The sequence below is a fragment of the Rhineura floridana genome, chromosome 15 (genome assembly GCF_030035675.1).
Source record: "Rhineura floridana isolate rRhiFlo1 chromosome 15, rRhiFlo1.hap2, whole genome shotgun sequence".
Lineage (NCBI taxonomy): Eukaryota > Metazoa > Chordata > Lepidosauria > Squamata > Rhineuridae > Rhineura > Rhineura floridana.
The window spans coordinates 35323115-35351012 of NC_084494.1; the positions used below are offsets into that span (position 1 = coordinate 35323115).

The 27898-nt window shown below is 43.7% G+C and overlaps 1 protein-coding gene across 4 annotated transcripts; it reads right to left on the minus strand.

Annotated features, from left to right (window-relative positions):
• Positions 1-654: 654 nt before the first annotated feature.
• MEIOSIN (meiosis initiator) lies at positions 655-27561 on the minus strand. Of its 4 annotated transcripts, none has more exons than XM_061596799.1 (14): positions 27489-27561; positions 21357-21436; positions 20092-20182; positions 19817-19916; positions 18695-18823; positions 17780-18004; positions 13620-13743; positions 12695-12804; positions 12225-12371; positions 9315-9391; positions 7379-7498; positions 5793-6049; positions 3393-3482; positions 655-2277 (listed from the first exon to the last, which is right to left on the minus strand). In XM_061596799.1, the coding sequence occupies exons 2-14, from the start codon at positions 21434-21436 to the stop codon at positions 2106-2108; spliced, it is 1722 nt and encodes a 573-aa protein (XP_061452783.1). In that variant the 5' UTR covers positions 27489-27561; the 3' UTR covers positions 655-2105. The 4 variants fall into 4 exon arrangements, with proteins under 4 accessions (XP_061452783.1, XP_061452784.1, XP_061452780.1 ...); XM_061596800.1 differs by lacking the exon at positions 27489-27561 and adding an exon at positions 24349-24426 and having other exon boundaries at positions 12225-12368; XM_061596796.1 differs by lacking the exon at positions 27489-27561 and adding an exon at positions 24349-24426.
• Positions 27562-27898: the final 337 nt, after the last annotated feature.

Sequence of the window (27898 nt, forward strand, 5' to 3'; positions counted from 1 at the left end):
CACAGGAATACTATGTTGAGGGTTACTGTGGTGTAGTGACAGAGACTGCAATTCTATACACACTTACCTGAGACTAAGGTCCATTTCACTCAATGGGATTTATTTTTGAGTAGATGTTCTTAGGATTACACTGTAAGAGAGCGACCTGCAAACCAAGAAGTCTCTAGAACAAATGTCACTGCTGCAATGAACTCAATAGGCACACCACTATTTTCTCAGACCCAGACCCAGTTTAGAGGGAAGCAAGGTTATGATGTGAGCCTACAACATGGTTTGGGTTGCCCAAAAACAATTGTTTTGTTGCTGCACTTAAAATTAATTGATGCAATTAATTTCTGGGCCCAAACAAGACATATTCTGGGAAGACCTCACACTTCCCCTAACAATTGCCCACACCTCCTGGAGTGGTGGTAGGGTGGCTGCCTCACACTTTCAAAGTCACTGGTTTCAGTTCTGAAAGGACCATAGGGAGGAGAAGCACAGAGGGACCAAAACTGTTAGCTTATTTTAAAACTAGTGTTTATTTTTAAATATAAATATAGGTGAGGGAAAAAATCCTACCAATAAATATATAAATACATAAATACAACTGTGGAAAAACCCGTTCAGGCCTATAACAGAATTTCAAACGCAAACTGATTGTGAACATGGAGGAGGGGCAATTTGAGAGGTGGGTAATGGATGGGTGACTGAGAAGTTTCCCCCCAATCAGGATATAAACCAATTAGAAATGTTACATAGAGCCACTTTTTGCAAGTACAATGCTGACACCCTATCTTCTCAGTGTGCAACACTCACCCTTGTCAGCTCAGAATCAAGTTAGTATTTGAAGCTTTCTGACTCCCTTTGAACCACAGACAATATACAGTAATATTCCTCCTGCAGGACCTTTGTTGTACGGGCCCATGTATAGGGGTCAGTAGGGACACAGAGCTACTTAGAGCAAACTCTGAGCCCATTAATTTGCTCAAGGAAAAAGCAAAGAAACATATGAAGCAACTTTCTACATAATAAAGCATAGGATTTGCCATGGAGCAAGTGAGTTCATATCTAGACTTGAAAACTGCGTTTCTTGCTGCCGTGGAATGTCCCACGGATTTAAAGCACCAGTAACTAAACTGGCTGGGTGGAATATGATAAAACCTACTCTCGGAGCTAAGCTCTGGTGAAGGGAATGAGGAGCTAAAAGCTTTTGCAATAAATATGGATTTGGGATTTTGAAAAACAGACATCCAGTTTTTGGTCACACTAAACTTCTTTTGGGAAAAGTCATGGTTAAAAACAAGGGGGTATTTTTTTTTAAAAAGCCACGCAGTTCCTTCCCCTTTTCAAAATCACACCCATTCATTTCAAATGGGGTAGTGCTCCTTTACTAGGGGTGGGGGACCCACGATTGGACTGTCATTCCCATCATCGCTAACCATTGGCCATAAGGACTGGGGCTAATGGGAATTAGAGTCCAACACCACCAGGGGGCCCACAGGCTCCCATCCTTGCCCTAGACCAAGGACCCAAATCTTCAAGTGGTCCAGCATGGCCCTATCAGCCAGGCCCAGGGATCCCCCTGGTTCCCAGTGTTGCTACCACAGTGGGAGCTGTTATGTTCACCAGAGGCTAGCTTTGGTGGCCTTGAACATAGAGACAGTCACTGTGGGTCTCTGGTGGAGTATAACATGAAACACGTGGCAGTTACTGGGAAACTAGATGTATGGAAGGAGCACATCTACCAGTGTTTTTTCTTCTCCTCAGGACCCAGCTTCTGGAAGCCAGAGGCATATCAACTGATAATACACTAGTTGGGGGTGGAGGAGGATTTGCAAGCAGCAGAAAAGAGCAGCAAGTAGAGGAGTGTAGAAGTTTTACAGGTGACAAAAGGACTATTTCTCCCTCCCTCTTTTCTACACCCCCTGCATTACTGTCCCACAATGCCCCAGTCAGCGGGGTCCATGGAGCCCTTGATGCCTGGTAAGTTGCTGCAAAGGGGGAAGGCTTACACTTCATTGCAAACCCATCAACTGGGAAACTCTGTAACCATCAATAGCAGACCAGAGTAAGGGGCCATCTTTTCAGTGGATGGATATGCCATTACCGTTACAGTGTCAGAGTCAGGGAATAAGCTCTATTAAAGAGAGGTCACCAAAGTTCTGGGTTCCATGGAGAGACTTCTCAGCAAGCAGCAGATGGAAAGGTTTGGGTGGCTCTGGGTCCTCCTCCCCACTGGAGAAGTCGTCCCTCACAATCCGATTGTTCAGGCGGCTGAATCGCCGAGCTTTCATGCTGAAAAGAGATAAAACACAAACAATAAACTCAAGTAGTTATTTCCTGTTAACATTTATCTGTAATAGCCAGACTGCAATAGACATTACACGTAACAAAGCCACCATGTGATAGTTGCCATTATTATGTGACAAAACAAGGTCATACGAAGGCAAGTTCACTTAGCAGTTTACCTTGAAGCGATAGAAGATGATAAACAACCATAAGGCAAGTTCACTTAGCAGTTTACCTTGAAGCGATAGAAGATGATAAACAACCAGTCATAACATGACTCCCATTGCTGGTTAATGAATGCCTATTTTTAGAAAGGCCCAGTATAAACAGAATTAATACTAATTAGCCTCACTGTGTGGTAGAGGGGATGATACACGACTTGTATAACTGTTGTATGTGTTCAGGTTATCATGTGACAAGCAATTTTTATGCTAATTTTCTCAAAGAGGGGCATCAAACTTGGGGTGGAGACAAAGGAATGAATAAATTTCTTTTCATGGTTAGGTTTGTGGCAAGATAGAAAGAAGTTAGGATCGAGTACCCTGAGATAGAAAAGGAAGCGGCCTTATACCAACCCACACTCTTTGTCCATCTAGACAGGTATTGTCTACTCTGACTGTGAACAGCTCTCCAGGGTCTCAGGAAGACAGAAGTCTTTTCCCACCTCCAGGGGGAAATCTCTGTGGCAAGTCCAAAACTGTAGCATTCCCTCTCCACACAGGTGTGTCTGGTGTCTTCATTATGTAGATGGATGCTGAAGACACACCTCTTTACCCTGGCCTTTTGACACTTGAGAGAGAGATTTTAGGGCCCAACCTATTCTCTTGAATGTAATCTGTTTTTACTGTATTTTTAATATTGTATTTTTAAATAGTTGGATCCTGCCCTGTGACTTCACGGTGAGGGGGAAGTAAGAAATATAAACAACAACCACCACTGATCTTTTTCAAACTGTAGATGCCGGGGATTGAACCTGGGACATTCTGCGTGAAAAACAAGGGCTCTACCACTGAGCAGTGAATGTCCTTAAACCACTGGACTGACCTAGAAGCTGGCCTATTGGATGATTAGCCAAGGGACAGCCTAATCCCACAGCCTGTTTTGACCAATGCCAGACATACCAATACGGTTTCCGCTCTTGCTTCGTCATCATACGCCACAGCTGGGCCAACTCTCTTGTAGCAGCTGTGGAGGCCATGCCTGGGCAAGCACTGCCAAGAGAAAAGCCAGTTTGGTCATTCAAATTCATGAGAGGCGTGCACATATGAGGTACTGCCAATGTCTCCATGTTACCTCAAGGTTTCAAGAGAAGGTTGCCATGGTGACCCCCTGCCAGGCCAGCCTTTTGCTCTCCATGGCGATCAACGTTAAAAAATGACTAGCAAACACACATCTGAATGAAACCTACCCCCTCCCCTAAAATACACCTTCACAGCCCATGAATACAAGATTTTTTGCAGAATATATTCTATCTTAGAAACACCTAGAATTTTATAATTGAATCAGCCAGTAAGGTGCAACGCACTCTAGTCCCATGCCCAGGCACAGCTCATCATGCTACATTTCTCTGCTCCCTGGTTACAGGCCTTGATAAAATTATTAGAATCTCAACTTTCATATAGTGGGGAATTAAAAATAAATGTATTCAGGGTGGCTAAGAAACACACAAGTACAACCTATGATTTACTGCCAGGCACAGAGCCCTAGAACACGGAGCTTCAAAACATATCTCAAGTTCTGTGACCTGGGGAGAGGGTGAGAGGTGGATCTGTAATTGCAACAAAGAGTTATGCAACTGACAGATGCAAGGGTGATTGGGGTGAATGAAGGTGTTCCCAGTAGCTGCCCCCTATTTAATTATTATTCTGCTCTGTTGGGGAGAAGAAAATTTGCATTGAGTCTTCAGGGTAAGGCAGGCAAAAAACAAACAAAATAAAAACCAAATGAAACAAAAATAAATTTGTGCTCAAAAGCAGACAGGAACCAATGTTACTCAGATTCATTTCAGTCTGGCTTCCAGCCGGGTTACAAAACAGAAACAGCTTTAGCCACCCTGGCCAGGGAACGGACTGCAACCTTACCAGTTATCTACACTCTCAATGGCTTTTAATCTCATCAACCATGGCATCCTTCTGAACTGTTTTGTCGGATTATGTTTGGGCAGCACAGTCTTGTGTTGGCCGCACTCCTTTCTGTCAGGACAGACCCCGATGGTGGTGCTGAGGGACTTTTGCTCCACCTCATGGTCTTTATGGAGCACCTCAAGGTTCTATTCTGTCTGCCATGCTCTTTTAACATTTACATGAAACTGCTGGGGAAAGTCATCCAGAGTTTGGGTTGCAGGGTTATCATTTTGCGGATGACATGGAAATCTCAGCTCACATTTTCAGGGAGGCTGTGAAACTCCTGAACAGGTGTCTGGAGGCAGTTTTGAGATGAATGAGGGTGAACAAACTGAAACATAATCCAGGCAAGACAGAGGTACTGCGGGTGGGAAAACTGCCAGTTCCAGATGGAGGAGATCAGTTGGTGATGGGTGGGATTGCATTACCCCTGAAAGACTAAATTCACAGTCTGGGGTTCCTCCTAGACTTTACATTATCTGTGGAAGCAAAGGTGGTGGCAAGGAGTGTCTTTTTTAAGCTTAGCCTGATCTGCCAGCTGCAATCCTATCTGGATATAGTGGAGCTCGCTACAGTGACTCATGCCCTAGTTACATCCAGACTGGATCATTGCAATGCTTTCTATGTGGGGCTTTGTCATTTGAAAGCTTCCGCAGGGCAGAATACAGCAGCCTGGGTGATGACAGGAGCTAAATACCCGGACCATATAACACCAGTTCTGTCTCTGCTGGATTGCCTGCCTATATGCTTCTGGTCCCAATTCAAAATGTTGGTCATGACCTTTATAGCCCTTAATGCCTCAGTGAGAGAGGCTTTACTTGTATGCCCACCAGGGAGAGAGATGAGGCTGGTGGGGAGGAAGGACAGGGCCTTTTCCATGGTGACCTCACAACTGTGGAACTCCATGCAGATTGCTGATCAAGTCCAGACCTGCTTAGCTCTAATAATGCTACAATATCTGGTATTCCCAAACCGTTCACTGGATTTGGATTTTTGTGGTGTTGTTTTTTAAAAAAATCTTTGTGAACTACCTTGTCTGCTTCATAGTGCTTATGCAAGCTTTGTAGTTAAGAGTCTGAAGCCCCTCCTGGTTCAGATCTTAGCATATCTAAGCTCACTAAGTAGCCTTAAGCAAGCCAATCTCTGTAATGTGGGGGAGATAAGAGCAGCCTACCTTACAAGGCTGTTTTATGGATCCCTGAAATACCGTACATGAAGAGTTTGAACATTTTGAAATATTACACACATGCTTATTATTATCATTATATTTTGAAAATGAACCAATTAATGAAAATATGAGGTACTTGTGTGTCATGAAGAAGTGTGGTGTTGGAAGAAACGTGTATTGATTAGATGGATTTAAGTCCCTCCATAAGAGTTTGAACCTCCAGTCCTCACCGGATGTAGTGCTTGCGGTTCAGACGGCAGAACATGATAAAGCCATTCACGCATTTCTTCTTCAGCTGCAGAGGAGATGAGCTGCTGCGTTTTTCGCAGGCCCCTGGCCGGCGCCTCTGCCTCCTACCCACTTTCTTTATCTTCTTCTGAGAGGCTACCTGAGATGGCTTTGCCCTCTTGCATGGTGGTGTCCAAGTGCTGTCACTGTTCTCATCGCTGGAAGACACTGGGAATTCAGATCTGATGGTGGCAGTTTCCTAATATGAGAAGGTGGAGGTGGAGTACAGCTGGTATAGCACAGTGGGGAAGAGAGCCTGCCTGGGAGTCCAGAGTCTGTGAGTTCAAATCCCTGCTCATATGTCTCCTGGGTGTCAAGGGCCAGCTAAAGATCACCCCCACAGTGAGTGGCTCAGGGGTTATGTGCCCTGCCACCTGTGCAGCCGTAGGCAAGCTACACAGTCCCAAGCAGCCCAGTTGCCCCCCAGCTGGCAGCTGCGGACAAAGAAGGGGCTGGCTTGTGCAGCTGTGGCAAGCGGAACACGCCCTAGCCAGCTGGGGAGGACTAGCCTCAGAGGAGGTAAACCTCTTCTGAATACTTCTTAACATGAAAACCCTATGAATACAATCAGAAAAAGGATTCATAGGGTTGCCATAAGTCAGAATCAACTTGAGGGCATATAACAAACGGAGGTGGAGTAAAGTTGCTCAAAGAGGCATGTGAAATCGGGTCATCAAATACCAAAACAATGAGCAGTCTTATGATTCCTGAGCCTTTTTAAGTATTAAGAAGACTCATCTAACTGAACTAATTTAACCTCACTACTCTTGTAAAATTACTTCACTAATTGCTGTAAACTGCCCAGACAGCTTCGGCTATGGGGCGGTATATAAATGTAATAAATAAAAAATGTAATAAATAAATAAAATAAATCTAACATGAGAGTCAAACAAGACCCCTCTATAATTTAGTCACAGCTAAAACACAAGAGATGTATTTGACGACTGACTCTAACATACTGTAAAAAATATGAAACTGTATAGTTGTAAAGAAATACAAACTTAAACAGATCTAATACAGTATCTGGGGTTTGTAATAATTCCCAGAGTTAATTCCTGAGGCAGGGGTGGGGCACCTCAGGCCAGGGGGCCAAATAGGCCCCTCTATCTGGCCCTTGGGACTCTCCGCAGGCCACACCCGTCATCAGCCCTCCCTTGCACCCTGCTGGAATGTTTGTGCCTGGCTGGAATGTGCCCTTGAACTCTGCTTGCCTGGTTGGAGGAAAGAGGGGTGTGGAATCAGGACCTCACTGGCCCAAATGACCTTTTAGCAGAGATAGAGTCTCAAACTAAAATAAAAATAAAAATACAAGGTGGGTGAGGAGGGGGTTGAAACCACACAGAAAAATTAACTTCCTTACTTTAGAAGAATACATAGAAGCTGAAGCCTTACAGTTACATATATTATGACTCCTAAATGTATAAAGGATTAAATGGCCAGTCAATGAGGCTAGGCTCTAGTAATGGAATTATAGTAGAGGTTCCCTTACACAAAAAAAACACCCCCATCTCTACAATCTCCTTCCCACCTCTTGAAGAAGTTGTTTGTTCCATGAAGATGCTCTTTCATTCATTCCTGATACAGGGCTGGAATCGCTTTTACCCGTTTCGCTGTAGGAAAGGTAGCAGTGATCCAGTGTGAATGCCGACTGCAAGAGATGAAGGAGGAAATCAGAGCCTTTGGAAACAGAATTTTAAAGAGGGAGGTGGTGGTGCACAGGAGTGACAGAAAGGAACGAAGTAATGAGTTTTTGTTTCAAAATAGAGAATTGTATCACTGTGACAGGATCCTAGCAGAGAGTCCACTAATCCTTAATTCCTTGATATTAAAACTGGATAGCTTGCCTGGCAGCAGTCCAACTGCTCATGGGTGCAAAGATATTGGAACAACTGCAAAGACTATCATAAACTCCTCTAAGTGTTGTTCTATTGGGAAACTAGGGGGATGGGTATATTTGGGCAGAAATAAAACGTTTAGCTTACCACAGATACATCCTTTTCTAGGCAAGGCAGTCTACAAGTTTCTTCAGAGAGCTTTCCCATCCAGGGGCAGGGTGTTAATCTAACTGCCCATGCCCAGGGAAGTTGGGAAGGGGAGAGACCCAGAGGGCTCACTATTGGGAAGAGAACTCAACTAGACCCTCCATATGAATTACCCTTGACTGGTGCAGAACAAAAGCAAAGGGAATGACTACTTAACTGGGCCATTGTTTCTTGACAAGCATCTAAGTATCCCAACCCATCCCCTAGGGGATACCATCATCACCTTCTCCAGGAACTGCCCTTGCCCCCTGGGGTAAGGGGAGCAGGGGAAGAAACCATAATGACCACAGGATGATAGAGAACAGTTTTTCACTGTTATGCACACTAACTCAGGAACATCAAATAAAGCTGCATGTTGGAAGATTCAGGAGACAAGGTTATTAGTGTCTGCTAGCCATGATGGCTATGCTGTGCCTCCACTGTCAGAGGCAGTATGCCTTTGAGTACCAAGTGATGGGCATCGCAGGTAGGGAGAGTACTATTGCACTCAGGTCCTGCTTGTGGTTGGCCACTGTGAGAACAGGATGTTGGATTAGATAGGCTTTTGGCCTGATCCAGCAGGGCTGTTCTTATGTCCTGACTGATACTTAATGCTGATGCCTGGGGTATCTAAAGGCCCATCTTTTGGGGTACGTACCTTTTTTAACCATGGCTGATACAGTCAGAGGAAATTGATCAAGCTCCATGCTGAAACCCATTCAGGATATTCCCACCAACTGGTTAGTACAATATTATTTTACTACTTTGCTTCATTTACTTCACTGCCTTGAACTCCTTGGAGGAAAGGTGGGAGATAAGCGTAGCAAGCAGCAAATAAATGAAACAGCATTTCCTGGAGCTGGACAAAGTATGAGCTACAAGAGCCAGCATGCAGATACTTGAAAAACTGCATACAGGGAAACTGTCTCATATCAGGTTAGGGTATTTGCCCATCTAACCGTGGAGAGGCTCTGGAGGATTTTTGACAGAAGCCTTCCCATCACCAGCTGCTGATCCTTCTAGTTGGAGATGACAGGGACCTTCTGGGGTCTTCTGCATACAAGGCATATGCTTTGCAATTAAGCTACTATTCCCTCCCCCGTGTGCTCTTAGGACTAGTTAACATGCAAGTACATCACTTAATCTTTCACCATGTGATTAGTCAGTACATAATTATCTTAAAGCAAGGGTGTAAAATATCTCCCCTGAAAAATATGTATGTGAGCTTACCCTCAGTGATACAACTACATTCTTCTTTGTGGTAATTCATTAACATAAGTAAGTCGTCGTTTAATTCTGCAGTGAATGTGTAAATGAGGACTGGTTAATGGAGTACAGACTCTGCTGGAATGGCCCTGAACTGTGAAGGAGGCTTAAAGAAAAGGAATGGAAAATGGAGGAGATGGATAAAGGATATATGAAGCCCGGGGGCAATGCACTTACCTTTCTCAAAAGGGTTCCTGAAAGGGTCTGAGAAAAACTACTAGACTGAGGGGACAGATACACATCTTCGAATAACACTGCAGGGTAACAAAAAGGTTCCACTAAATCTCAAGAAAGCACTTTAAAAGGAGGCCATCCACATTCCCTCTTCACAGTCTGACAAGACAAATGAACTTCAGTCCCACACTCAAGGGGGTGGGGGTGAAGATCAATCAATTACCAGTTTCATTATTTGCTCTCAGGTTTCCCTCTCCCTATCTCTTTCAGGTGTCACAATTTACCCTAATGTAAATCCCATCCCAAGGGATAATATTCTTCCACTCTACCAGTGACTCTACCAGGGTCTGGCTTTTGTGATCTATCACACACAAGGCACCAATGTTGCCAGGTCACATTCAGCAGAGACCATTCTCCAATTTCATCATGGAGAGACCAAGAGAATCTGGAACCAACAAGCTTGGTGGTTTTTGAAAACTTTCTACTTCAGGGAACTCTTTCCAAAATCAGCTTGTCTATTCATATTTTGTGGGGGAAGAAGGGGCAATGTTTCCATCTGTCTTAGCTCATATAAATACTGGCCCTTTAACCAGTAAGCTCAGTTCAAAATATGGCCCCTGTTAAAAAATAGTTGCCAGTTAAGAAAAGACAAACTTCTCTTCTGTGCTGCCACACCCAACATTATTCATTATTAATAATTCAGTGTATACTCTCTCTTTCCATCAAGTCTGATGCCCCAAAGAGCTTACAGAAAGATCAAAAACATAAATCAACCATTTATGTTTGCTGCCCTGGGCTCCTTTGGAAGCAAGGGCAGGATATATATTCAATAAATAAATAAGTAATGATTGAATAAGCCATAAAAACAATTAAAACCTATTTTTAAAACCCACAATTGGAAAACCTACAATTAAAACCATTATAAACATTTGATGGGTAAACTCTTCAAATGGCAAAACTTTTAAATATTAAAAGCTGGTTTTACTTTCAACAAGTTCATTTCTAGGGCCCACCTAAAGGTGTTCCCAGCAACAACTTTGTGATGGCATAGCGCATAGTGCATGAGAAGGGCATGATGGAAGAAGGTCAGCAGAGCTACAGCTGGAGGTCTGTCACCACAGTGGGAATAGGCAGGCAGAAGAAGGTGCACAGATGGAGCTGAGACAGATGCATGGCAGATGCAAGGCTAAGTGATCAGGGCTGCTTGGCGAGAGGCTGGGGCAGAAGTCTCAAACACTACAGTTGGTGGGGTTACCTGAAGTAATGAAATCTACTGTGGAGAACTGCAAGGTATCCAAGACAACACTGAGCTGCTTTTTGAACATGAGAAATATACCCCATAGTAAAATTACATAGATGATGATGTTTATGTAAATCTGCAGAGGTTTAGCTGTCCATTTCATTAATCTCTGAATGCAAAACAATCTTGGAACTCAGCACAACTGCTTCAGGGGTAGATAAAACAAACTCTCACCAATCAACACAACAGTTCCTTGATTTTGCAGCAACAAATCTAGGGAAAAAATGTTTGCAAACCCCACTTGCCATTTAACTAGGCAAAATCAGATTTCTCTGTTATTCCTCCAAGGCATAAGTGATAGCTAAAATGGGAGATAAGAGTATCAGTTAGAGTGGGGCAATATACTAAAGCACACAGAAACATTTATTTGGAGGGGCCAAATGGAAAAAAATATTTTGTTTGCTATGGCCGTGTTTCTGCAGACTGTGTGTTCATGGGGCTTCCCGTTAGTAGCTGGAAAGGCAAAAGACTAATCTAAAACACATGGCTGGAGAAGAAACTCGTGCATTATTATCAAGAAAAATACCTGTCATGCTCGCTTCAGCAGCACATATACTAAGAAAAATGCCTGTCATAATGATGGAGAGACTATTGCAAGGACTCCTGGGTGTGGTGCAGCACACCCCTGTGGACACCAAGCCCAAAGACACATTACATGAAATCAGGGAATCTCTGTCAGTTACAGTCAGATCACTCAATGTCAGGGATGGAGGACTCTGCTTTGACATCCCTTTGTCCTTAAGTGTGGTGGTTTACTCTTCTCCATGAGCTAATGGAGCTTCAGGAAATCATTAAGAGGGGGGCTAAGCCAGACCTGCCCAAAGTGACCCCCAACCATTTGAAAGCAAGCTTGTTCCTATCTGCATCACGCTAGGTTCTAGGTCATTTTACACTGAAAGTGTAGAATGGAATGTTGGGAACTGGCTTTGTATATATCTGTCTAAATATATATAAGACAGAAGGGCCAAGAGAAAGAAAGATGCTTTGTGTAATAGATACGCTTTATCAGAGGCTATCACTATGTACCCTTTCTGGAATAATTTGGTAGTGGATGCCTGCTTTAGCACTCTGAAAATCCCAAATTCTTCTTCAGTAAAATAGCTATCCTTTATAACTGCAGGGATAAGCTAGGGAAAAGTGTTAGTAGTACCTAATGAAATGCAATCTCAGAAACCAGGAAGGAGGGAAATGATTACAATTTCCAGAGACCAATGGTTTTTGATTGCTCTGTGGCCTTTTGTCAGTGAATATAATGTTATGCAAAATATATGTCCAAATGTACTTCAGTAATATATTTTGCTTGTTTAAACCAGCTTTTGTTAGCCTAGGCTTTGGATCCCATCCTCCTCTTTTATATTTTTTTTTCCGGCATGGTGGTGGTAAGGTGCAGGGTACACCCCACTCCTTTTATTATCAATGAACATGAAGTATTTGCTGGCATTTCTGGCTGTAGGAATTTTTCTTGGGAGTTAACTTATCTTTGAAAAAGACTGCATATAAATCTTATCTCTCAGGATAGATTATGCTCCTACTCTCCTTGCAGGGACAGGGAGATGGACACACACCATGACTTGCAACCGACACAACTGAGCACCTCTTTCCTGTTACTTTACCTGGGGAAAGTTCATCCTGGCTGCCTTGGAGGATATACCTGGGGAGAAGCCGAGCAGGAGAGGAGAAAAGTGAAGGACTCAATCCCAAATCCAAGCAAGTGTTGCTTTGGGCCCTGATCCCAGGAGAACATAGCTGCAGGCTTCCTGCTAAGACAAGACAGCAGTTTACCAATATATTTTGTGTCCAGTTTTTAGGAGGATGTTGAATAGTGGCAGATAACCACAATGAACAGCAGGTGTTGCCTGTCTCTCAATTGCATTTAAGTTGCAATCCTAAACCAACAAGATAAATCCCATTGAATCTAGTGGGATTAAATCCAAGTAAACATGCTTAGGATCACACAGCATTTCACATTTTTGAACTCTACAACTCCTGGCCCTTCAGCTTCTCTGAATCAAGGTCCCAGCACCCTGCCCTCCTGCAATGCCTTTTCTTGGGCCCTTCCCCAGACTTGCTTGCAACTTATTACCATGGGTGATATTCACTGGGGACTGGGTTGGGACTGAGAGCCAAGGGCTGGCTCCGGGTCCTTCTTCCTCTTCTTCCTCGCAAGAGGAATAATAATACACCAGCTCCTGCCTGAAAGCATAATCAAGAGGGACACAAAGTCAGTCAAGGGATGTTATAGTGAAAGTTTAAGATGCCAGTAGTAAAAAGAAGGGCACAGATTAGGAGGGACTGAAGATACAAGGTCCTGACTTGGACCTATGGTATATTTTTAGCATACGTTTCAGCACTAGGCAAGCTGACTGCTGTTGGTTTACATTAGGGATAAGCAATTGATGGCACAGGGGCTCACTCTGAACCCTCACCCTTGGGTTTCCTATGTGGCCCATATTCCCTCGACAAATCCTAACACACACACACACACACACACACACACACACACACACACACACACACACACACACACACACACACACACACACACACACACACACACACACACACACACACACACACACACACACACACACACACACACACACACACACACACACACACACACACACACACACACACACACACACACACACACACACACACTGCAGTGTAGGCAACCTGACTTACGCAAGTAGGGACACAAGCAAAGGGCTTTTTAACCCCTGCCACCTTTTATACACCTCATTTGCTGACTCTTGAGAAAGAGGCAGGACACAACCAAATGGGAGTGAGCAGCTGAGGTGGATGGGAAGAGGTTTAGAAAAACCACGCCTTTCAGCTCCATCAAGAGTGAGTCTGTGGGCAAAGTCTATACTTCTAGCCCTCCAGGTCTTGCCCAAATCAAAATGTAAAGACCTTGTCAAAAATGAGTTGCAGACCAGAAGTGTATTTCAAACAAACAGCCGCATGGGAACTCTACAAGATGCCAGTTATCTGCTCTCTGCTCCTACCCCATCAGTGAATGTCCAGGCCCTTCAGTGTACTGACGAAGCTCGTCGTAAGCTACTTGTGCTGCACACGCAGAAAACACATCGTCTTCCTTGCTTTCCTCTTGGTCACTACCCAAGTTCCAGTCTGCCAATAACAGTTACAATGCAAGGGGGGGAAGTTGTTAAAGCTTTTTGGAACCCATTCACTTCATTCTCTATGCGGTACAGAAAGCAAGTTTTATTACAGCCAAGTACGGCACGCAGAGAACAGTCCCTAGTGGGCCCTCCTCAGAGCTGAGAGCTCCCTTTTAAGGTGCGATAAAAACCCAAACCTGAATTTCCTTTAGAAGCAAGCAAACACCGAATAACTGATATGAACTGAACTGCAGACTCTTCTTTGCATAGGTTAAAGTTTAACATACTTGAAACGCTATTCTTTAGAAGTCCGGACACAGTCCAGCCCAAGTTAAGCATTTTTAATTCAAGATGGTGGGGGTGAGTTAAGCAGATGCTGTAGCATAAGTATTCCCACACTAATTCCAGATAATAAGAAATACAAAGAATTCAGGCTGGTATCTTTTATCAGACCAACTAAGGACAGCAAGCCTAAGAGAGATCAGCCTGCCTGTTGCCAAAGTGTAGCATGCCTGAATCTGCTTCAAGTTAGAGATAGGAAGGCCTAGAGGGAAAAAAGAAAAAATAGGGGTGGGGGCTTATTTTATCCCTTTTTTCTGAAAAACTGGAGAGGAACAGGGAAAAAAGTTTTGTCCCCAAACTTTTCTGTTTCCCCCCCCCAAGCCTTCACATCTCTACTTCAAGTGCCAAAAACATTTGCATTTGTAACCCATCTTGCTCTCTCCATGTAATCAACCATTCTATTCTGCCTAATGAAGAGTTCTGTGGCACTCAAAAGACTCATTGGCATCTTCCAATAAAACAATTGGCTGGACTAACAAAATGTTTGGTTAGGGCTAGGGACTGACAAAAGAAAGCCCTTTTTTACACAACACTTAATTAATTTATGGAATTCACTGGCACAATATGTGGGGATAGCCAGTGACTCCTGACTAATTTATGGAGGGGCATGTTTATTGATGCCTGTTAGGAGTGAGAGTGAAATAGAAATTCTGTGTTCAGATAAATTTGTGGATATGTTAATTAATGTTAATTAATGCTTATGAGCAATGACAGCAAAATAGAACTTCCATGTTCAGACACAGTATTATACAGCCACAAGAGTGGCTGTATACTATAGCCAACATTGATTTTTCACATTCCACCATGATAAATTGAAAATAACCCCCATGCCATTCCGCTGCTTCCCATAAGCTCATTTCAAAATTAAATCTTACAAAACGTATAGTCCTGAACTCAGAAAAACATGCTTAACAACCCTCTGTTTTCATGGTGATACACAAAACGTGCAGAGAGAATCCAGAGTTCAAAGTGTGAAACAAAAAAACCCCAGACCCCTATTGAACATTTTTCTCTCAGTGGTCTCATAATTAATTAAAATCAGCCATGTTCACAGAGTACCTGTAATCCTATTACTGACCTTGCCCCATACTCTGACCTTCATATTCTTCAATTTAAAAGTTTAAAAGTTAAACAAAATGCATGGCTGATTTTTAATTAATTTAAGAAGATTAACACTGGAGTCTATGATAGTGTGGGCATGCTCAGTAAGAATCAACTATCAGTGTTCTAAAAGCCAGACTAACAACTGTTTGGCTTGGCCAACCTGGAGGCCACACCCATGTCAGACATTTATTCCATTTTAATTTCTATTTCCCTGACATAGCTCCAGTGGCCAGAGTGGTTTAACAGTCAGCCCCTCTTCCCAGAGAATTCTCGGGATTGTAGCTCTGTCAGGGGTATAGGGCATCTCCTAACAACTCTCAGCATCCTTCACAAACTACACTTTCCAGAATTCTTTGGGGGAAGCCATGACTATTTAAGGTGGAATAAATGTCTGGCATGGTTGTGGCCAGGGACAGCTTTGGTTTAAAGTTGGGTGGGAGATGACATGTGTCTGCTGTAGAATAAAAAGGTGGGGGAAATTCCAAAAAAATAATGATACTGTTAATATTGTTCTCCTTTTGGAAAGGAAATGGCTTTCCCTCTGCCCAGTGCCTACCTATCCAATCTCCTCCTTCCCCCTTCCTCTCTACCTCTACCCTTCTTTCGCTCCTTCCTACCCCTCTCCCAGGTCAGTTTCACCTGTCCTAAGCATGATTGCACAGGAGTAAATCCCACTGAACTTAATAAGCATGCAAATGATCAAACATGCCCTTCCCCCTCCCCTCCCCTCCCCCTCTCTTCCTGCTCCCCTTTTCTTTTCCTCCCTTCCTCCTCCTCCTAACTCATTCGCTCCCTCCGCCCCCCTTCTTTTAAATAAGCATGCAAATGATTGATCCATTCTCAGTAAATTTGCACAGGATCCCATTTCTTACCTCCCAGATTAAAAAGCAGAGAAATTCACTAATACGCAAAACTGTTGAGGTTTAAGAACATACCTATAGCCAACAGATATTTCTATCAAACTTTAAAAAGTGGGGAAATTGGGCAGCTATAGTGAATGCACCAGGGGAGCAGGAAACCTGACCTCGTCTCTGAGATATTGTACTGCCCTGCAAATTTGTAAAAATACAAACACAATTTGGGTTGGTCTTTCACAGTTCCTGTGTAGCTTGGAAGAATTTGGTAACATGAACATATGTTGAATGGTGGCAACACCTGCAATCAGGACTGCATCTCCAAAGACAGAAAATTACATTTTTTGTATGTTTGTTGGTGTTCTTATTTTGCTTCTTTCCTATGTTACTACAGTTTCTACAGATGATCTAACCTATAAAATTATATTTCTCTCAGTATTGATCCTAGAAATCTGTGTCAATTTTATTTTCATTAATTTCAAAGCCTTTTTGGGGGTAAAGTCATATGATAGTGAAGACAGTCTTTTATGTTTCAAACTGGAGGTTTTATTCTATTTCTATTTTGGGTGCATTAACAGTTTAATCTGAAACTGCAGCTTTGATATAAAATGAGACCGATTACAATATCTTGCTACTTAAGCAATGAATCTAGCTGTTGGAAAAAAACAAACTTGGCCTCTCCAAGATGCATGTGTTCTGCCTGCTATGCTTAAACTACTCCATTTAAGGAAGGTCAATTAAAAACATAGAGCACACCTAGAAATTTGCTAGAATATATTTTACCTCCCACTGTTTTATCTTGTGTAAACTGAGATGCTATTCCTGCCCACTGGAGACTATTCTGCCGTTATTCCACAATTGTTTTGGGAGATTTATTTCATGTAAATTATGCAAAGTGTTGCTCTAACCCAATATTTACAGAAACAGAAGCAAAATATATCATTTAACATAGGAAACCACTAAAACTGCAATGAAATCAAACATATTTGAAATTAATATTTGAACTACATCAACTGCCTTAATATTGTTGCTTCATTCCTGCTATAACAAGATCAGCATAGTGCAGCAAATGTCTTGTTTCTGTTATTTGGGCTGATTGCAGGTGTGGCCACCACTCACCATATGCTCAGAGACACACGTGACCAAATTCTTCCAAGCTATACAGAAAGTGGATCGGACTGTGAAAGACTAACCCAAATTGTGCTTGCATTTTTATACATTTGTAAGGCAGTACAATATTTCAGTGAGGAGGAGGTCAGATCTTCTGCTCCCCTGGCACATTCACCTATAGCTGCCCAGTTTCCCTGCTTTTTAAAGTTTGATAGAAGTAGGTACATTCTTAAACCTTAGGGTTTTTTGCCTATTAGTGAATATAGCACTCAGAGCTACATGCTGGGATAATCATCAAGGGATGGCCACTGCTTGCATGCCCTGTTAATAAGCACCCACAAGCTTCTGGCTGGCTACTGTTTGGAACAGAAAGCTGGACCGGATAGATCATGGGTCCATCTGATCCAGCAGGACTCATCTTATATTCCTAAGCTAACAAAGATCACAGTCCAAAAAATGATACTGCATTTCTTCATTCTGATTGGTCTCACACTCAAATTAAAAGTTCAAATTGGCATGAAGGAACCAACTTCAGTTTGATTTATCATTATGCCCTTGCTTCTCACTAGGAGTTTCATACAAAGTACCCACAAACCAATGAAGAAACCATTCCTACAATATGGAACAAAACTCCACCTTTGGTAATGTCTAGAAAGGTTGTGCTTGCGGGCTGGTAAGATTCTGCCACTGGAACTTGGAAGCTGGGAAAGAAAGTGGATTGCTTCTGGGAGGATGAAAGAATTGAGGACACATCTTGCACAGCAGACAGGCTCTCCTCCCTGCAGGTGTCAGCTTGGGAAGGGCCCTTCCCAGTCTCCAAAGCAAGGCACTTGCACACTTTCTTGCTCACCCCTCGCTGCTCTGCAAAACCAAATGACACAAAGACTATTGAGACAAGCCTCAGGTATTGCAGCCATCTGCCCTGTGCCCTCAGGAGCATTTGCTAAGTAAATGCAAGACTCATTCCCCCCACCTCCATGGCACAGAAACATAAGGAAACCTCAGCAGCCTTGCACATCCATTTGCAGCCTTAGTCTTCATTGGTTCAAGTCTCTCTCATACACTCTCTCTCTCTCTCTCTCTCTCTCTCTCTCTCTCTCTCTCTCTCTCTCTCTCTCTCTCTCTCTCTCTCTCTCTCTCTCACACACACACACACACACACACACACACACACACACACACACACACACACACACACACACCCCTGTTCTCTGTGATTAGCCTCCCCTAAGGGTATAGTAACCTGTAATCTGCTTTCTCCCTTAGCTGCGCATTGCAGGTGCTCCTCCACCACATCATCCCTTTATCAAAAGCAATAACTACATTGTGCCCAATGCATAGCCTGCCCTGGCTCCCTGCCATCAGTCTCATGGGTTAGTGGGGAGGGAATGTGTGTGGACTGAAGCCGCCAGGGGTGCAGGGTCTCAGCTGTGGAAATTAGAGACACTGTGCAGTGCCTATCATGCAGAGGTGGGAGGAAAGAAAGGCCCATAGATTGGAAAGCGTCAAATAATGTTGTAGAACCCAACACTTGCAGAATCCTTCCCCAACCTGATTTGTGGGTGCGTCTCCTCTTCCTAGGTTTCTTGCAGACGCCCAGTGGCTTGGTATTCTTTACTCGTGGTGTGCCTTCTCTTCGTCCTCTCTTCAGGGCAGATGTTGCCATCTGCTCAGACCCTCCTATTTTTATAAAGAAGAGAATTGTTCACACAGATCTTTCTGTCTTTTCTATCCTCTACATTGGCTGACTCCAACATGTCATCACTTTCTTCTCTCTACTTACATTTCTACTTTTCTTTTTCTCCCCCTCTCATTATTCCAGTCTGGTGCTCTTTATCTTCCCAAAAGCCAAAATAATATCCCTCAACTGCACCCTTACACCCTTCTGTTAGTATTCTTTATCTCGGCTCCTCCCATTGGTGTATTTAAACACCCAATAAAAACTCATCTCTTCATTCCATCATTCCTTAACCTGACTTCACACCTCTGTCTCCACTTCCCTTGGCTCTGATTCATTACTCAGATTGCAGGGCTGAGAGCAAAGACTGTATTTTCAATTTTTGCTTTATGTACAGTTCCTAGGTTATTTAGGTGCTCTAGAAATAAATAACTGTGTATTTATATTAAAACACAGTTCTAGAACCAGGAAAATCCACATTCTAGTGAAGGAATAAACAATGCAAGTATATTAAAATTACATTAAATAACTCTGAAGTAAGAATTTGATTTTCCTTGATGTTTAATGTATTTCTTGTGTTTTTGCATGGAACACTCACCATGCTAACTATATCAGATTTGCAAATAAGTACAAAGAATTTAGTCGTCCACAAAAATATTTACTAACCAGCCTGCTCATACATACTAATTTATAGCCCAAAAGAAGAAGAGAGCAAACCTCTGTAAAGATTTCCTCCCTGGTCACCAGGAGGCAATTCTTACCACAGGAGACCAGGGAGAGAGAATATTTACAATCTTTCATTATAGGCTGCCTCTTTGGCTCCTCTTGAGCAGCCCTCCTCACATTACTTCGCCACCCTTCCTGGACAGATATCTGTGCCAGACTAATTAACCCTTTTGTAGCTACATGCCTTTCTTTGTTCTAAGCCCATGACACTTGCAACATTTCTTGTTAAGTTTTGCTGTCTACTCTGCCTCCCTTTGGTGTTATATTACCTTTTTGCTCTCCACAACGGACCTGGAGCAGTGATCTGGCAGTATCAATGCTCGCCTGCAAATGTTCAATGTAGTGGAGGACCCGGAGGAGAATTTCTTTCTGTTCCAAGTCAGAGAATGCAAAGTGAATGAGAGGAAACAAAAAGAGGAACATTTGCAATTCTTATTAATGTACAATTTGGGAACAGCAACAGGTGTGACACATCAAACTTGCTGCAGAGCCAGGGCCAGGGCCAATTTTCAACTGTGGGAATCTGAGATTTTCAGAAAGATACCTTCGTCAGCCTCTTGTAGCTAGTCCGCAAAGGGATGGGCAACATCTGAGCCAGTTCTTTAAGAGTGCTGGTGTAGTTATCACGTTTTCTTCTGTTGAGAAGTGAAGGGGGGGGACTGGGTTAGAAATTTCCTTCCAAAGTCAGTTACTATTTTTTTTAAAGTAGTTTCTTGCCATCTTTTAATCTTTAAGAATAATATCATGATAAGCAAGCAAAAAACAAAACCTCATCGATTCACACAGAGGCAGTTCTACATACAGGGCTGTGGATCAAAGTGACTGATATGCATTAAATCTGCAACCCTATCCCACACATATCTTCATAGAAGAAAACCCCACTGCAGTCAGTTGGACTTACTCCCAGGAAGTGTGTAAGAACATAAGAAGAGCCTGCTGGATAAGGCCAATGGCCCTCTAGTCAAGCATCCTATTCTCACAGTGGCCAACCAGTTAAGAACATAAGAAGAGCCTGCTGGAACAGGCCAGTGGCCCATCTAGTCCAGCATCCTGTTTTCACAGTGGCCAATCAGATGCCTGGGGGAAGCCCGCAAGCAGGACCTGAGTGCAAGAACACTCGGCCCTCCTGAGGCTTCCGGCAACTGGTTTTCAGAAACATACTGCCTCTGACTAGGGTGGCAGAGCACAGCCATCATGGCTAGTAGCCATTGATAGCCCTGTCCTCCATGAATTTGTCTAATCTTCTTTTAAAGCCATCCAAGCTGGTAGCCATTACTGCGTCTTGTGGGAGCAAATTCCATAGTTTAACTATGCGCTGAGTAAAGTTCTCTATGGGAAACCCGCAAGCAGGACCTGAGTGCAAGAGCACTCTCCCCACCTGAGGTTTCCAGCAACTGGTATTTGGAAGCATAGTGACTCCACCTATGGAGGCAGAGCATAGCCATCATGGCTAGTAACTGTGTACAGACCACCACTTTGCTGAAGCTAAGCAGGTGTCAGTCTGGTTAGCACCTGGTGGGTGACTGCCTAGGAACCATGATAGAAGAAAGATGGGGTGTAAATGCAAGAGAATAAGCTGACAGATAGTGCTGTAATTCTGACTGCCATTTTGTATTTTCTTTAAGAATGTAGGCATGGGGAACCTGTGGCCCTCCAGATATTGCTGGACTACAACTGCCATCATTCCTGACCATTGGCCATGGAGCTGATGGGACTTGGAGTCCATATGCCTCTGGAGGGCCAATGTTCTTCATCCCTGCTGCAGCATTTCAACTTGTTTGTTCCCCCACCACCACCACATCCCCTCACCTGTCAGCAGACTTCTGTTTGGAATTCTTGCTGTTTGGCTGAAATTCTTCAGGGCAAACACGACCAATTTGGTCCCACATCTGTAGTGGAGAGAGGTGAGCGTTGAGAGAAATTGTTAATTCCTTGTCCATAAAGGATACAAAAAGTAAAAGGAAGTGAAGAGAGGGTGGAAAAAGTTAACCTACAGCAAAAAGGGCAAGGTTGTATAAGGAATGGAAAATATTAACTGGGAGGCAGGTCTTACTCAAGTGGGAGGACCTGAAGCAAATTGTATTTGCTGTATAAAGGTGGCACTGAAACCAGAAGGTCCCCTTCCCAGAATGAACACTTGCTGAACATAAAATAGGCCTACATAACTAGTGAGGCACAAAACTGATAAGAGCCCAGGAACCAGGTATGGTGGTAGTGCTTCTCAAACTGTGGGTAACAATATCCCAGAGGCTTTTATTTCTTTCACTGGACAGCACACCATTACTGTTATGTAACCACTTTAAGAGACATGTTCACTCATTCCCTTCACTCATCGGGTGGTACTCAGTGCTAGTTCTACCCAGAGTAGACCCACTAAAATTAATAGGCAATACTGTAGTTTGTCAAGTGTGCTGGCAACTGTAGCTCTGTGAGGGGTAAATTACTGTTTCCAGGATTCTTTGGGGGAAATAGTGTGCTTTAAATGTATGGTGCGTACACAGCCTAACTAATTTCAATGGGTCTACTCTGAGTAGGACTTAGTTGAATACAGCCCATCAGGTTTAATTTCTATTCAAATATATACTTCCTATATATACCAATATTAACATTAAAATATATATACTTGTTCAGTGTTAATTACTGATGCCACAGTGTTATCATTTACTGATGTTGAGGAGGAAAGGAGAAAAAGTGGAATTAGTGTTTACAAGTGTGTCCTGAAAGGATAAATAAGTTTACAGGTGAGCCCCACTTGAAAATGCTTGAGAAGCACTGACTTTGGGGCCTGTTTTTGCTCTCTGCCTGAAGATTGCAAAAACAGAACAGCTGTCAAACACTTGGCAGGCAGCAAAACACGGCTGGTGGTGGCTCAAATTTGGCCTGGTTGACAAGTTGGGCAAGCTTGACCTAAAACATATTCTTGTGAAGATCCTGGCAAAAGCAACAGCATCCCAACTTTCATTTGAGGTCAAAACAGTTATTGCGTTGCCTCCATTTTGGGTTCTGAAGAAGAGAAACTACCAGTGAAGAACATTTGTGGGAAGGAACTAAAATTAACAGCAAAGTCAGGTAATTTAAAATTCTGTAGTGGCAAAAATGTGAGGGGAGCAATAGAGAGGAACTTCCATGAACGGGCATCCCTGTGTAGAGAACAGCAACAAAGGAATTCAAGATGGCGGCTGGAGTTGAAGAGGGCTTTTTGCATGAATTAACAAGGGGAGACACTGTGGGGCAATGGAGAATGGATTTTCTTTTGGAGTCCCCCATGAGAATCTTTCATGGGGATAATGGCCCAGCTGGGAAGCTGGATCTTGGTTATCTCCCACCCTCAGGGCATTATTGTTTCATGAAGGTGTACAGCTGAAGGAGAGAAAAAATACAAAGTTACTCAGGAGTTCGGCCTGTGGGGTGGTGGTGGTATCTTTTTTTAAACTGAATGAGGGTTCTTCCCAGAGGTATTTGGGGATCCAGCTCATTCAGAATGAGGGGAAAGTAGTTCTCACTAGGGTGGGGCAATGTAAATGACTGTGATGCAAGAATATTGATTTTATTTTATTATATTATTATTTATTAAATTTACATTATAGAATAGTAGAATTGGAAGGAGCCTATACGGCCATCCCGCCCTTCCTCCCAGAAGGAGCCCAGGGAGGAGGCTTTTCACTCCTTAGGGTTTTATGGGATTTTTTCATTGGGAGGCAAAACCCTATGTAAGGAAAACATTTGTCCCAGGAGTGATACCTGACATGAGGGAGCAGTGGAGTAATGGGTGGAGAGGAATCTGATTTTAGGGAGTTGAAGGGTGGCTCTCTATGGGAATGGTGAGGCAGACAGGAAAGGAACTTTTAATGGAAATGTAATATGGTGGCAGGTCATATCTGAAAGACATTTGTGTTGGTATCACTGAATAGCAGCAATGAGAAGGGATCTATCTGACTGAGGAAGCACTGGGGATAGAATCTATCTATAAAAGAGCTTTATACTGGCAGGTCAAGATCTGATCTAAGGTGGGCCATAACAGCACCACCACCACCATAGAAGTGAGTGTTAAAGAAAATATAAAAGTGGGTACTCAAATGCATGTTTGGGTTAAAGATGGATCCTGGATCTGAAACAGTTGAAGACTACTGGTCTAGAGGGTCTTTGTACATCATTTGTTAGAGGTTCCTGAAAGGAAAGTGAAACATCGTTCTTTAAACTGTGGGTGCAATGTGGGGCCGGGATGTTCCTGTAAGGTTTTATGTGGCATGGAGATGGTCCTCAAGGTTTCAGGTCCAACTGAAAGAGAAGCTGGGAGTGGGCAGATTAATGGGCAAGTCTTCTAGCAGGGATTGATTGGATCAACATGCAATGGAGGGGGGACATGTGTGAGGAATATTTATTTAGTTTTCACCATTTGATATTTGTGTGAACTTTAAAAAGAAAACAAAATGTGAAAGTGGTATCAAATTATATGTGATTAGCAGTAGGGGAACTCGAAACAAAAGCCATCCTGGTTTTGTGTAATGAGTGAGTGACAAGGATGGTGTGTGCGTGCATGCGCTTTATTTGTTGAAACCTAGTAGGGGGAACTAAAATAATTTATACAGAATGTGAAGGGAAGCCAGGATTTGACCAAGAGGAATTGAAAAGAAGTGGTTGTATGGCTTTCTTTAGGGAGAAAGGAAAGAGAAAAGTTAATGAGGAGAATCTTAATCTCTCCAATCTATCAGATAAGAGGAATCAAAGACATTAAATAAGGGGAGGGAGACAATCCTGCTGAAGAACAGGAGATCTCCCCACACCCCCCAAAAAAATCTACCTCTCAGGGATACCTTCGCTTACAACCAAGCAAAGGAGTGAGGGAAGGCGAAAGCGCGATCTCGCCTCAGCCCGGGGCCCGCGAAAATGAAGGGCACGCGAGCGAGGAATGCCATCGCCGCCTCTGATCAAGTGAGGGGGCGGGGCCTTGGGATGCAAGGGCGGGGTCTATGGAACGACGAGGCGAATCTACGGCTGGGTGACCTCGACTGGAGGAGGCGGAGCGGAAGAAAGAAGGAGCCGGATCCTTACAAAAAAAAAGTTTATCGTAAAAAATCCACCACCCCAGTGAATGCCTTCTGAGCATGCGTCAGTGTAGTACGCATGCTCAGATGCCTCGACTGAAGATCATGGATCCCTTCTCTTGCCCTCACTCGTAGTTAGCAGGACTTGCCCGCTTTCTTCTTTTTAAAAGTGTGCTGGCCTTGTTGCGGTGTCTAATAAACAGAGTAGCACTTGGGGGATTAAGGGAAGTAAAGTCTGTTTCTTCCCTTTCGCACCAGGAAAAGCTTCACATGCACATACACACACACACAAACCCCACACACTACAGTATGCGTGTCAGACTGGTTAAAAGCAGAGGAGCAGGGACAGAAAAAAAGTTGGCTACCTTGACAAAAGAGTTTTGTTCAAGGTGGAAGAGGGTAGCATGTTACGACGAAACAAGCCTGAAGTCACTGCTATTAGATCAAAACACATTTTTTGAGGGGGAAATGGGAAATCTGGAACAGGTCAGAGGGCTGGAGATCTGGCCAGACGTATATATATATATAGGCAATGCTCTGTTTCACATTTTAGTTATACCCCTTGAGGAGGGAGAGAGAGATGGGTGTCCTCTGCGTACATGTGGAATAGAAAGCCATGGGATTGGATGTGGTCACCCAGAAACAAGGGTGTATTAAAGAGAGAAGAGCAGAGAACCAAGAATAAATTCTGATGCAGAAAGGGGGAAATGTGCCATCTATGGAAAACACTGAAAGAATTATTAGACAGGTAGGACAAGAACCAGCTAAGGATAGAATCACAGATCCCCAGGTCAGCCTTCACCCCTGGCTGGAGCTGATGGCAGTTGAGGTCCAAAACAGCTGGAGGGCACCAGGTTGGTGAAGGCTGGCCTTGGGCACTGAGGAGGGGAGACTGTCAATTCTGTCAAAGGTAGTTGAAAAGGCAAGAAGAATGAGGCCTGAAGTTGAGGGCTTTCCACTTTGCACACAGGAAGTCCTTGGTCTGTCTTGCAAGGGCAGTTTCAATGACGGGCAGGGAGTGGAAACCAGACCGGAGAGGTCAAGAGAGGAGTTAGAGGAAAGAAGACTGAGACAACAGGAGTAAATTACCCATGCCAGGGATTTGGAGGATGCTGGTGAGGGAATACGGGTTCAGGGATGGATTTTTGAGACTCTGGGAGACAAGAGCACAATTGAACATGGAAGGAAAGGAGCCAGTGGCAGGTTATATGGAAGAAAAGAAGGGAAATGGGGAGGTGATCAAGGGGGGGGAGTACAGACTTCCCCCACGCTTGAGTACTCCACATATTTTGGACTACAACTCCCATCATCCCTGATGATTGGTCATATTGACGGAGGCTGATGGGATATGAAGTCCAGAACATGTGGCAGGCACCAGATTGCAGAAAGCTGGGCTGGAAAGATGAGGACATTAAAGACATGGGGGGGGGCTGTGGAGAGGAAAGAGGAAAAGGAGAACTGAGAGAAGGTAGAGTAGCCAGATGTCCTCATCTACAGAGGACAGTCCTCCATTTGAAGGTGTCCTTTATTTGCAGAACTGTCCGGTTCAAACCTGGTTTACAGATCACATTAGCACACCACATTACAGCCTGTCCCCCAATGGTGGGAGGTGTTGCCCTTTTATTTAAATGACAGCAATAATTTCTGGTTTTGCAACTATATGTCTAAATTAGTATATACACATTTTAAGCAAATCTACACGGAGCCTTTTCTGCCCTTTTTTGGCATTGTGCAAGTGGCTGCCCAGGGTGGGGAGTAGGGTTGAGAAGAAGAGAGCCCCAAGGGGATGATCTCTTGGAGCCCTTTACCTGAAGGGCAGAGCACAACATTTTGAAATAAGCACAGTCCTCCAGGCTTTACTAGCAAAAGTCTCCCACCCCACTGCACACTCGAGATGAAAAGAAAACCCATATAAAACCTAGTGGGCAGGAACTGCTTTGGGGGATGGTTCCTAAGGCATCACCTTTCCATCTCCGTAAAGTAGCTATTGGCCAGAGCATTTGAGCAGATCCCCTTTTTTTCTTTTTGACACAGGGACGCACAGCCCTGGCTTGTTGGCTGTGTGCTATCATGATATGGGAAACCTAGCAGATGTGAGGCTCATCTTATCTGGAGAGTGTTTAGCTACTCCGGTAATCTGGGCCAAGACAGCAGGGATAAAATGTTCCTGAAGCAGGCTGTGCATTTCAGGCCCTTATGTTACCTGGGTGTCTTTGGCCTTCCAGAAAAAATACTTTCTGTAACATGGTGGATGTCACTGCCACTGGCTTCTTCACCTGAACAAATCAGGCGATACCTCTTTTTCAAAATCAGAGAAGCTCCCTTTTGGAAGGGGTTCTTTCTTTCTATTTATTTAGAAGCAATCTTTGAACTCTTCTTTAGATGCAGGCATCCAAAGGAAAAACTATATATATCATAGAATAGTAGAGTTGGAAGGGGCCTATAAGGCCATCAAGTCCAACCCCCAATATCTTTCATACGTTCCAAAGAGAGAGACTACTTCATGCATTTGACAAAATGGGCTTTGTCTTGTGAAAGATTTTGTCCAGCCTTCGCCAACCTGGCGCGCCCCTTTTGCAGTTCAACCCCATTTGGCCCCACTGTATACAGTTTTTATTTATTTGCATTTCATTATAGCAAGGGTGGGGAAACCACGGGCCCAGGGCAGTGTGTGGCTATCCAGGCCTCTCTGCCTGGCCTGCAAAACTCTCCCCAGATCACATTCCCTCAATCCAGGCCACAGACTTCACTGGCCCTGCTCTCCCCCCCCGCCCAATGTCTGTCTGTCTATAATGTGTTCTTGGGCTCTGATCATGACTCTTGCCTGCCTGAATAGCGTGGGAGGGGTGCACGTGTGTGTGTAGCAACAAATTTACTGTACGAAGGTAAAACTTACCTGTGTTGTTCCATCCTCTTCTGCTTCTGCCCTTGCTTACCCTTGGCATGTGGCCCCTGGAAGGTTGCTCAGGAGGAAATGCGGCCCCCAAGGTGAAAAAGGTTTCCCCACGCCTGATTTATAGGTTTGTAGCCCACTTTTGAGAGAGAAAAATTCTCACAAGACAGCTTACAGATCATTGCCATAAAAAAACCAAAAAAGAATCAACAGTAAGATCAAGCCAGTAAAATGTAACAAACACAGGTTAAAACAAAACCAGCAAGTCTATAAAGCAATTAATTATATACCCAGTCGATCACTGCGCTCTGCAGGTGAGGGCCTCCTGCAGATTCCATCTCATTAGGAGGTCTGTTCTAATACTTTTTTACAGATGCATTGTTTTTAGTGCTTCATTGTTTGTTTGCCGCCCT

Bases quoted from the DNA above. Each gene is read 5' to 3' on its own strand.
- MEIOSIN (XM_061596799.1), bottom strand. From the start codon at position 21,436: ATGTGGGACCAAATTGGTCGTGTTTGCCCTGAAGAATTTCAGCCAAAC. The intron at 20,183-21,356 runs GTGAGGGGATGT...ACTTCTCAACAG, and splicing joins AAACAGAAGTCTGCTGACAG to AAGAAAACGTGATAACTACA. The intron at 13,744-17,779 runs GTGGAGTTTTGT...TGTTATTGGCAG, and splicing joins CTTTCTAGACATTACCAAAG to ACTGGAACTTGGGTAGTGAC.